Genomic DNA, 12,181 nt, shown 5'->3' with positions numbered 1-12,181 from the left:
ATGTGCTGGAAAGATCAAATATATTTTACAGGAATTTTGTTACAAACCATGTTTTAGGAATCTGTCATCCAGTTTTCAAAAAATAATAAATTACTGGGCATAGCAATGTTCCCAACACAGTAAAGGTGATATAGGGCTGAATGGGCCAAATGGCCTTTTCTTGTTCAAGTTCTTTCAGTTTTTATGAAATATTTTCAAAGTAGTATATAATATGCTCTCTAGTAAACTATACAAAACTGAATGGATAATAACACTACGGTAGTTCAGCACAGTTCTTATTCAGAGATAAAAGACAGAAATCAATTTCATTTAGTGGAATGACTTATATTTAAAGGAGTAACGGGTTCTTCAGTGTCTTTCGAATTATTCAGTTACAGGAATAGCCTGCTGCACAAATTATATTTAGAAGCTGCCAGACTGGCTGACAAATATTCACACTGCGGCAGGTCTATTCTTCCGTGAGCTATGCATAGTTAAATTCTTATTCACGTGGATCAAAAACAGTTGTCACTGAGAACATCCATGTCAAATATTTTATTTTCCAGTGCAGAAGATACTCAATGCAAAACAGAAATGCTTTCAGTGTTAAAATTTCAAATTTGAACTACAGGTAATTGTAAATATTCCGTTTAGTCGATCGTTGTAATTCTTAGTCGGCAACGTTGAATTTTCCTCGATTCAAAGAGCTTTAACTCATGCAGAGTGAGCCTAACGCATAACTGAACAATAACCTACACAATGCAGAAAATTACTGACGCAACAACTTGGTTGCAGCAAGTTAACAGTTGTGGTGTTGTACATTCCGACAGTCCTGTATTTTAGATAAAACTAGGCGCTAAGAAATCTCAGGCGCCATCTAAAGGCTTTGCACAGCAGTCCCAAACACAGAGCCCACCTGCACTTCCCCAAACACACACACACACACACACAGCAACTTTGTGCCCAAGTTGTCTCCCGCCCCCACCAAGCTCTCCTTACTTCCGGAGCTCATTATACGCTTCGCTCCTCTTAACAGGTTAGCCTGTGCCTTGATCCCTTCAGTCGGTGACCAGGGGAATTAATTTGATGCAATCTGCTTTCCACAGCCTCAGGCGAAACTACTTCTGTCCTCCCGTTGTACAGGGGGATTAAAGGATGTAACATTCCCTCATGTGCTGTATACAGCGCTCTGTAAAAGACTCGCCAGTGTCCTATATCGATCCCTTTATTTGGTTCCAATTCACCCAATCGGGCTATAACCAAAAACAAACTAAGGGGTGGGGGAGGGAATAAGGGTCGAAAATTCCGAATATGATGACGATAAAGTCTAGACAGGAGGGCAACCCAGACACAGAAAGTTAGATCATATTCAATACAAAATGTGATTTATTTTCACACTGGACTTGTAAAGTCTGTTGTCTATCACGAACGCTCAGAAGTTTGAAGCCCGTTTCTTTCAGTAAAGATCGGAAACATGTAGGAGGAGAGAGATGAACCGTACCCTTCAGAGAAAGTTACAAAAATGTGTGGTGACCAGTGTCTTCTCTCACACACACACAGTTATCGCTCGGCGATCCTGCACATCTCCCTCTGACTCCTGAACATCAGGGGGAAGTTCTCCCACTCTCTCCCCGCCCCCACCATCAGCAGCGCGGAGCAGAAGTGGGGGGGGGGGGGGGGAACTGAAGACTCTGTGTCTGTGTGTGTTTCTAAAGCACTTACCAGCTCTCCGTGTGCCAGAGTACAGAGTGTGAGGGTCAGGAGCCAGGCGATCTCCATCCTGCAGCCGCTGACCGTTGGGCTCGCGGCACGGGGCGCTCGCGCGTCTCTCGAATGTCCCGGGGATCACGCCGCGTTCTATGGGCAAAGCCCGGCTTCTCCCGCAGCCTCGCGAGTCCACAAACTCTCCCGCAAAGAATCCTCCTCCTCCTCCTGGACAGAAATATTCTTCCGCGGACTTTATCCTCGCGCAGTCCACCTCAAATTCTCCCGCCCTAATTCAATGCAATGCAATGCAAATCGTGAGCATGTATCTCAAGTAACAGCGCTTCGATCGGTGCAACTGCACGCAGACCGAAGAAAACCACTAAGGCGACGCTCTCTTCTCCAGAGACTGTGGCGCGTCTTACCTAAAGCTCCTGGTGCAACCTCCTCTGAGCCTCGGCAGCTCGATTGAAGTGGGGGGGGGGGGGGGGGGGGAAACGCTCATTGAGTGGAGCAGACGCGTGCGCAGCTCGTCTGAACGGGGGCAGCTTGATTTTTGCTTGACATGGCCAATGGCGATAAAGCATTGCAGCGCCGCCCAGATAGCGGATCGGGGAGGTGAATCGCAGCCTTGCAGGGTATTTCTATTTTGTCCAGTCCATTGCGCAAGGTGGGCGCTGAGTAGATACAGGGGGCACCTAAACTAGCTGCTTAAAAGTAGAAATTGCTGGAGAAACTCAGCGGGTCCGGCAGTATTTGGGGGCAGAAAGCAGAGTTAAACATCTCGGCTCCGGTGACCCTTCAGTGTGAACTCATTTGACTCTGCTTTCTCCCCCACAGATACCGCCAGACCCGCGGAGTTTCTCCAGCAATTTCTGCTGGTGTTTCAGATCTCCAGCGTTTTCTTTTTGTGATTTAGTTCAAAATGCAGTTGCGCACTTCAGGGGGAAGACTGTGGTGTTTCTTCAGGAGGAGTGACCGACGAAAGGTTGTTCACTGAAGTTTCCCACCTTTCTCTCAATAAAACTAAAATGTTGGTCAAACATTTTTGTTTCATTAAACAGCCTTGTGCGCGTTGTGTTTTTTTTTCAGGGGACCCTCTTGTTCAAGTGAAGATTCATTGCCTACAGAAACCAATGTTTTTTTCCAAAATTTTTGTGAATCTGACAATGTAACTGCGCTAAGACTGATTGGGTACTTCTTCCTGCAAATTACATGAATGAACAAATATGAACAAACAACTGTTCCGAGTAGAAAAGTGGAAACAATTTACATTTTGCTTATCTTTTAAACAGATCAGGCACAGACCAATATTCAGATTTCTTGAAAGACTGTACTTCATGTTCGTACATATTTTGAAATATTTTCAAAGGACGTGCGTCAAAAAATAAACTTAATGTCGCAAAATATCGCTACGCATTGCCCGATGATTGCAACAAATGGCATGGGCTGCGTAAACGTTTATTTTTAGAATTTCATTCTGGGTGAATTTGCTTCTCTACTACAAATATCATTATTTTTCTGTCGCCCAGAATTGAATTTAAATTCACCAATAACTTTATTGTTAATAACTCCTCAAGTATCCCCATCCTCGACATTGGGCGAGCCCAGTATAGCAGTACAAGAGGTAAAGTTAAAGCATTCACAACTATGTTCAGTCCAGTAGATGATCCATCTCAACCTCCTCTGATGGTTTGATTTGTTTCCAGTTTCAATTTGATTCCAGTTTTCAGCTGGTTTGATTTACTCTACCCCATGAAAGGAAAAGTCTGGAGGCACTAGATACTGCAAAGGCCCTGGCAACAGGATGGCAATAATACTGAAGACTTGTGCTCCAGAACCTGCCATATATGCAGCTATATTGCAGTTCCAATGCAGCTATATTACTAGCATCTAACCATCGATGCAGAAGATTGTCCCAGTATGTCATTTGCATGAAAAGCAGGCCAAATTCAATTCAATTATGATCCATTAGTCTACTCTTGTCATCTATAAAAGTGATGGAACGTGTCATCAACAGTGTTATCAATCAACACTTGCTTAACAATAACTTGCTCACCTCAATGACTCCATGATACATAGTTTGAGTTCCATATGGACCACTCAGCTCACTGAATTCATTACAACTTAAGTTCAAACATGGACAAAAGAGTTGAATTTCAGAGATGAAATGAGAATGGCAACAAAGCCACATTTGACTAAGTGTGACATTAAGGAGCTCTGGCAAAACTGGAGTCAATGGGAATCAGGAAAACTCTCAGCTGGTCAGAATCATACCTGGCACATAGGAGGTTGGTTGTGATTATTGGAGGTTGGTCATCTCAACTCCAGAACATTACTGTAATGATTTCTCAGTGGGCTGTCCTGGACACAATCACCTTGTGATGCATCATCAACAACCTCCCCTCTATCATAAGGTCACAGTGGGGATGGTGACTGATGATTGAACAATTTTCAGCACCATTCATAACTCCTCACATACCAAAGCAATCCACATCCAAATGAGGCAAAACCTGAACCATATCCAGGTTTGAGCTGATGAGTGGAAAATTTATTTGCATGACACAGGCCAGGCAATGACCATCAACAGCAACAGAAAATCCAACTATCACCCACTGATATTCAATGGCACTTCCATTACTGAATCCCTACTTTCAAAGTTTTGAGGGTTACCAATGACAAAAACTAAATTAGACAAGCCATACAAATACTGTGACTCCAAGAGTAAGTCAGAAACTATGAGTCCTTTGCGTAATTTATCTCCTGATTCCCCAGAACTACAAGGCACAAGTCAAGAAAGTTATGGACTCCTCCCTAGGTGCTTTGTTGAATGCAGCTCCAAAAACATTCAAGAACCTTACCACTATCCAGGATGAAGCAGCTTCCTTGACTGATACCATGAACAATCGCTACCTCCATCGCTGCTCCAGAGACCTTTCAAACCTTTGATCACTATCATCTAAAGGATAAGGACAGCAAATACATAGAAACACCAACTGCTGATTTCTTATTAAGTCATTCCCAGTCTGATTTACTGTTCCTTCAGTGTTGCTGGGTCAAAATCCTAAAATTTTTAAGGAGCATTTTTAGTGAGGAAGGGAGAGTTTTAGAAAAGGATTCTGAGAGATTAGAGCTTCAGCAGCTAATAGTGAGAATGCACTGCACGTTATATTTATGAACTGAGACTACAACAATAGATTTGGTATTTTCATGATTGGTTCTGATGAAAGTTCTGAAACATTCACCCTGTTTCTCTCTGCGCAGATGCCATCATGGTGCTGAGTCTTTCCAGCACTTTCTGCTTTTATTTCAGTTTTCCGACATCAGCAACATATTGTTCTAGTAGTGAAGATGGGCTTTATGTTAGTTATGGCAATATCTACCTGAAACCACTCTATACTTCTAGATATGTGTTTCAGTGCATGATATATTGTAAAGCAGTTTACATGGCTGTTTTCATACCAAACACACAGATGTCTACAGTTTGGACATGTTGTATAATTCGAATATGCATCTCTAATTGCTAGTAGCACTGCTTTTTACTACTCTAGACAACAAGGTAATATGCAACACTAGCCCAGAGCACTTGATCTATATAACAATAAAACAAGGAAATATTTGGCATCAGGTATAGCCAAATGACTTACTTTGGAATTTTGCTAATCATGACAGTGGACAAGAAAACTGTTGGAACATAGTACATTCTCCAACATTGACTTTATAAATGCGAACATTACCAAAACTGTCAATTACAAAATGATCCTAAACAAGATAGTTATTAAACTTGTTAACTAATAATTTTCAGTTTTCTTAATAATTGTCATTCATTTTCAAAATAGCAGTTAATGCTCAGAAATGATGTAGATTAATTGACTTGGTTCGGAAGCACATATCCAGATAAATTCTTAATTCTGGATTTCAGACACTAGGGACTCCAAACTTCATTTTCAGTGGAGGCAGCCAGTCAGGTAAATGGCTAGCTGCCACAATGAATTGCACATGTGTAAATCTCAGGCCACCTCATGAAAACGAGAAAAGCCAATGCCAGGATCATGGTGGGACTTAGAATTTTTGAGTGGTCCTCTGTTATGGCAAAAATTTTGACCATTCTGGATTCTATGGCAGGAGATACAAGGTAATAATTCCATTGAGAGAAGCACAAGATTTAGCTGGTAATTATGAGAACCAATTTGAATCACTCACCATGATTTTTGAGGAAACATGTCTTTGGCTTCTACTTCACCAGAGAAGCAGTAACAATGCTGTTGGCAAGATTACTGTTGGCAAGTAATTTTCAATCTACCTTGAACATTACCATGACTATTTACATCTGATAGCAGTATAATGAATACTGTCAGCAGAGGGAATAAACTAATTGACTACACAGAGATTCATAAAACAGGTACCAATTTAGGAGAAGCGACATCTTCATGACTTGCCAGTTGGGAAGAATCCAACCTCTATCCAAATTTTCACTAAAGAGGATGAACTGTGGTGTCCTATAAAAGTTGAAGAATTTGCAAGGCTGAAAACTAGAAGGCCTTACTAATTTTGATGACATGGGCAAGATAATTAGTATTGATTACTGTATATGATAGCCCACTTCAGGAGAACTATCAGTGCCTCTTATATTCTGGAACAACATATAAGGCATTCCATAGAATGGATGGTTGACTTTCAATGATCTGTTTAAATTGGGAGTTGATGCATTGCAAGCAGAGGCATGGGACTTCCTTGTGAAACCCAAAGGAGCAGTCTCAACTTCCTGATTCACAAGGGATTCCAAAATAAGACTTTTAAACTTAGTTCTGAACCTCCTCTGACCAATGATTTACCTTCCACCATTGATGCATTGCTCAGGCCTTCAACTGACATTGCAAGTTGACATGGCACCATTAGTCCTGATCTGCTTCTTAAAGTAGGACCTAGCATCCTTCCTGTGAGTGTCTTCCTCAAAACAGCAAGTTAATGTTAGAGCAAGGAAGCAAGGCAGAGTGGGTGATTTCACTTTATTGAGTAGCATTCCTTCCCTATTCTTTGCATTCCCATCTCCACAACATGGTCTGGTTTCTAACAGGCAAGAGCTGTTACAACTGGAGTCAGATTTTCTGTATCTGTAGGGTGAAGAGAAAATGTCCACCTGGCCAAAGAGCTGAATGTTGGAATCTTGAAATTTATCTGAGCAAGATGATTAGTATTGACTACTGTATATGATAGCCCACTTCAGGAGAACTATTGGTGCCTCTTATACTCTGGAACAACATATAAAGCATTCCATAGAATGAATGGTTGGCTTTTGATGAATAAATGTTTTCCTTTTCTGTCCTGCTTATGACTGCCAACTGGAGTCCCCATACAGACACAGTGAGATGAGATGCAAAGAAGTCCTTGCTACCAGCAGAATGGTTGTATCTTATGTCTTACATATATTTGAATAGTGTTTTTAGTGTTGGGACCACGATTAAGGATAGTGCAGTCTAGCAAAGCTGAACAACATTGTCATCATATGCCGTGTGCTTCAGTTAATAAGTGGGATTGAGTATGCAGCAGGTTCGAGAGAATCAAGGACCTAGTCATAGTGGTCACCAGAGTCAGAGAGGATCTTAGGACTACACTCTCCTTAGAGAGAGAGAGATGACTGTTGGTGAGTTTGACCTGAGGGTCAGCACACAAGAAGAAAGTAAGAATTTGCACTAATATTACAGGACTCCCCAATATTAATTCAGGACTTCCCAGAAAATGTCACAGTCCATGAAGTATTTCTGAAACCAAACACAATAACTAATTTATGCACAATAAAATCCCACAAATAGTGTTGTGCAAATTACCAGATAATCAGATTTTCTTTGTGGGATTGGTTGATTATTGATTGTTGTCATCAATGCCCTCCATGAATATTTCTCCAAAAAAGGGGAAATTCTGTCTCCTCATAAATCTGTGCTGGTTGAGTAGAACTGGATCATTTCCCATTGACTCCTTCTCAGTAGCTGTGTTCACATTTCTTCTACAAGCAGAACGTTTTACTCATGATGTCAAAAATGGCTAATCATGAGAAACACTGATTATGTCTTATCCACCATCTCCATTTCTTGGTTATACCTCCCATTGGTTTGCTTATATTCTCTGCTACCATATTCTTTCATTTGTATTATGTGAAGAGCTCCACACATGGAATGGTTTTCCTGATTGACAATGTTCAATGAAGTCACTGTAGAACACTGCTGAACAAAGAAAGGGACAATACAGCATGGAATTTTGCAACTGGTCCCCCGGAGCTTACAACAAAAATTACATTCCATGTAATTAAGGAGAATGTGCATATATTCAAAAGTTGCTTGTTGGGTGGGAGGGTGAGCTGCGAGGTGGGTACAGAGATGCTTCAGTGTGATTTAGACAAGCTGAGTGGGAAAATGCATAGAAGATGAGGTATAATGTGGAGAAATGTGAGATTGTCCACTTTGAGAGTAAAAACAGGAAGGCAATTATGTGAATGACTGTAAATTGAGAGCAGGGAATTTATGAGACCTGCATGTCCTTGTACAAGTTACCAGATAATCAGATTTTCTTTGTGGGATTGATTGATTATTGGTTGTTGCGATCAATGCCCTCCATGAATTTTTCTCCATAAAAGGGGAAGTTCTGCCTCCTCATAGGTCTGTGCTGGTTGAGTAGAACTGCATCACTGAAGATGAGCATGAAAATGTAGCAGATAGTCAGAAGGAAAACAGTATATTGGGTCTTCATACTGAGAGGGTTTGAGCACAGGAGTGAGGATGTCTTGCTACAATAATGGAGCATTGATGAGACCACATCTGGAATATGTGCACAGGTTGGTCTCCTTATCTGAGGAAGTACAGTTTTCCTATAAATGTAGTGCAGCAGAGGTTTACTAGACTGATTCCTAGCATGGGGGCACTGACATGTAAGGATGAGTTGAATCAGTTTGGACCGTTTTTGCTCGGGTTCAGAAGAATGAAAGAGAGCTGATAGAAACCTATAAAATTCTAACAGGACTAATTAGGGTGAATGCAGGAAGGATGTTCTTGATACTGGAAAGCCTAGAACTAGAGATTACAGTCTAAATATATAGGGTAAAGCATTTAGGACAGAGATGAGAAGAAATTTCTTCATTAAAGATAGTGGTAAGCCTGTGGAGTTCTCTGCCACAGAAAGAGGTCAAGGTCAACACATTGTATGATTTCACTATGCCATGGTACACGTGACAATAAATTCAATTCAATTCAATGATTTCAAGAAGGAGTTGGAGAGAGCATTTGGGGCTAAAGATATCAAAGGATATAGGAGAAAAGTGAGAACAGATTATTGAGTTACATAATCAGCCATGATCATTGTGAATGGCAGAGCAGGCTTAAAGATCCAAATGGTTTACTCATAGTTCCATTTTCTATGTTTCTAGGTTTGCTAAACGTACTTGTCAAGCTCTCAAGCATGATGGTTCTGTGGTTAGCACTGTAGCCTTACAACACCTGGGACCTCAGTTCAATTCCAGCCTTGGGCAACTGTCTGTGTGAAGGTTGCACATTTTCCCTGTGTCTGTGTGAGTTTCTGCCAGGTGTTCTGGTTTCCTCCCACAATTCAAAGGTGAATTGGCCATGCTAAATTGTTCACAGTGTTGGGTGCATCAGTCAGACGGAGATGGGTCTGGGTGGGTTGCTCTTCGGAGGATCTGTGTGAACTTGTTGGGCCGACTGGCCTGTTTCCACACTGTAGGGAACCTAATCGTACTTCATTATTGATGATGAGCCCTTCATCACTTGTTATCTTGGACGGTAGATTTGAGTGAATGCAAGGATTTGTTCCTCCTCCTCCACCTAAATAATTTGAGTCTGTGCTTTCTGTGTTCAACATCTTCACCCTCAGAATTGGCCAACTTCTTTTGCCACACCTCCTATAGTGAGATCTCCTAAGCATTAGTCCCATGCCAAGCATTGCACTCCATTTCACCAGTCTGTGGTATTCCCATTCACATGGAGAAATTCCCCTTATGCACAGAAACAGCCTTCAAAATACCTGGCTGAGCAATTCTTTAACTAACTTCCAGCTTTACTCACCTTACATGTTTTCCTTCACATCAACATGTATAGTCCCATTTTCCTAAATTTGGAAAATAGGGCTTATCATTTGTTTTCTTGATGTGGCAGTGCAGCTGGAAGCACTGGTAAGACAGATGTACTGCAGTAATTGTATAGGTATAATCACAATTATGTCATTTGAGCTGCAGATGAATAGGATTCAGAAAGTTTATTGGACCAATATCTGGAATGGGCAAGTTGCATTTTAGGAAAGGCTCATATCCACTGGAATTTATAGAGTTGACTTGGTTGAAATCTATAAGATCCTGAAGGGTCTTGGCAAGAAGCATGTGGTAAGGTCGTTTCCTCTTGTGGGAGATTTTAGAACTTAGGGTCAGTGTTTAAAAATTAAAATTAAGACCAAAATTACGAGAAATGTGTTTTTTTTAGAACTCTCTTCTTTTAAAGGCAATACAAGCAAAGCCTTTGAATACTTTTAAGGAAGAGATGGATAGATACTTGATAAGCAAGGGGTGAAATGTTATCGGGGTAGGGTGAAGAAATCTGAGCACACTTGGTTTTATAGAATGGCAGAGACAGCTTGAGGGACTAAGTGACTCAGTCCTGCTTGTAATGCATACATTTGTATGTAGATCATTCAAGCTGTTTCTGTAACAGTGCCTGGAATCTTTAACATCCCTCCATTACAATGGAAGATTTCAGTTACTACATTTATCACAAGGTGACTGAGAAACAACAAACACAGTGACATTTCTATGAATATTAACCATATGGAGCTGTCAGGTTGTAGGCTACATGCTCATGTTGCAGAGGTTTTCCCATTGGTCTGTGAAATCTGTTTTGAATTGTTGATATCATAAATATTTCTGTTTTGTCCTTGGGAACATAGTAAAGGTGATATAATGCTTCAAGGATAGTAACACATAAATCACTCATAGTGAACCAACTCTGGGACTCTTAGTTTTAGTGAGTATTTAGTCATACAAAAACCAATTGTGGTAGTAGATAAAATGATTTCATAAAGTTTCTAGGCAATTATATTTTGCTGAGGTTCCCCATTTACACAGAGCTGCATTGCCTGGTTTTGGAATAAGAAAGTAGTATGCTGTTTCTAATGTTACAATAGGTCGGAGGAAAGCAGCAACCAGTGTAACTTTGGTGGTCATCAATAGATGAGAAAAAATGGAGAAGAAAAGCAAATTGTATATTCCTCTGACTAATTTTATTTTGTACTGCACACAGTGTTTTAATCAGTGCAAAATATTTGCCATAGTATAAGTATATTATGTTATTTTCAACAATTATTGTAATTATTTTTTTTCATTCATGACACTTTTGCAGGCAGAATTTCTTAAAATAATTGTCAGAGCTACAGCACCACCTAATGGTAGGTCAAAGAATATCAAAATGAAACATTGCAGTGTTAAAAACAACTTTATAATGTGGTATTTTTCTGCTCATATTAAGACTTCAATTATTTGAATTTTGTCTTTATCATCTCTGCTTAAGTTTTACTGTGCTACTAATTTCCACCATTATTCATTATTCCACTTAAACGTTTTGTTTCATTCATATGACTGGGAAGGCTATTTCTTATTCACTATGGAAGTTAACCATCTAATTAATGGTTTGAACTGACAACTTGTTCATGATTGTGAATGGATCTTTCAGGGTAGAGTTTAGTACATAGGCAATGGTCTTACTTGGATGACCAGTTGCTTTCCCCAAATTTGTTTGCTGACAGTTTTCAGCCCCTGGGTCTGTGGTTAATATTATGCTGCCATAGTGTCCAGTATTGCCATCATTATCAGTGAAATCAATACACTCCTGTTTCTTCAGTATTCAGACAAGGTGTGACCTTGGCTATTTGAGAAATCACAATCATTGTAGCAGTGTGCTGCACCTGCACTCCCCTTCACATGTGGGAAGGCCATGAGCATGATGTCTCTGAGGATGCGAGTTTGATTGCCCAGTAGTGTTTCTTTTTCTGTAATACGTGCTCATGGGTCTACACTTTATTGGCCTGATTGAAAAGTTGCACGAACTGTTCTGTTATGATGTTGATTAGCAGTTGCCTAGAGGTAAATGAAAACCTTCATTATTTCTCAGGAGGATTACTCTGAAGGGATGCATACCCATCACTTGGCTTCAAGATACCTCAGTGAAGTTGTAACATGGACAAGTCTTGGTGAGGCCATAAACATTTGGAATACTTGTAAGTGAAGTTTGGCCGATTGTCAGAGATAATTACATATGAGAATCCACCTGTGTAAATACCCTCCTACAAGGAACTGCTTGTAATGTTATGTACTGGCCTGTTTTGCTTCTGGTGTTTGGACTACAACTATTGGCTAATCAAATTGGCAAGCAACAGTCCAAGGTAGAACTCCTCCCCCTAGAGAATTAAATAACACCAGAGCTGCTGTGATTATGGGGTTACCATG

General features: G+C 40.5%; 1 protein-coding gene across 1 annotated transcript in view; it reads right to left on the bottom strand.

The window, feature by feature from the left end:
- The window catches only part of sdc2 (syndecan 2), a 77,044-nt gene extending 74,835 nt beyond the window's left edge, over positions 1-2,209 (bottom strand). The window contains exons 1-2 of the mRNA XM_060824437.1: positions 2,109-2,209; positions 1,702-1,973 (exon numbers count right to left, since the gene is read on the bottom strand). Coding sequence (XP_060680420.1) covers positions 1,702-1,758 — 57 coding nt within the window. The 5' untranslated portion in view covers positions 1,759-1,973; positions 2,109-2,209. The remainder of the gene's footprint in view (positions 1-1,701; positions 1,974-2,108) is intronic.
- Positions 2,210-12,181: the final 9,972 nt, after the last annotated feature.

This window comes from Hemiscyllium ocellatum, chromosome 4 (assembly GCF_020745735.1).
Source record: "Hemiscyllium ocellatum isolate sHemOce1 chromosome 4, sHemOce1.pat.X.cur, whole genome shotgun sequence".
In the NCBI taxonomy this organism is placed as follows: domain Eukaryota; kingdom Metazoa; phylum Chordata; class Chondrichthyes; order Orectolobiformes; family Hemiscylliidae; genus Hemiscyllium; species Hemiscyllium ocellatum.
Note: the sequence above shows the minus strand (reverse complement) of the source record. Positions and strands in the feature narration are given on the sequence as shown.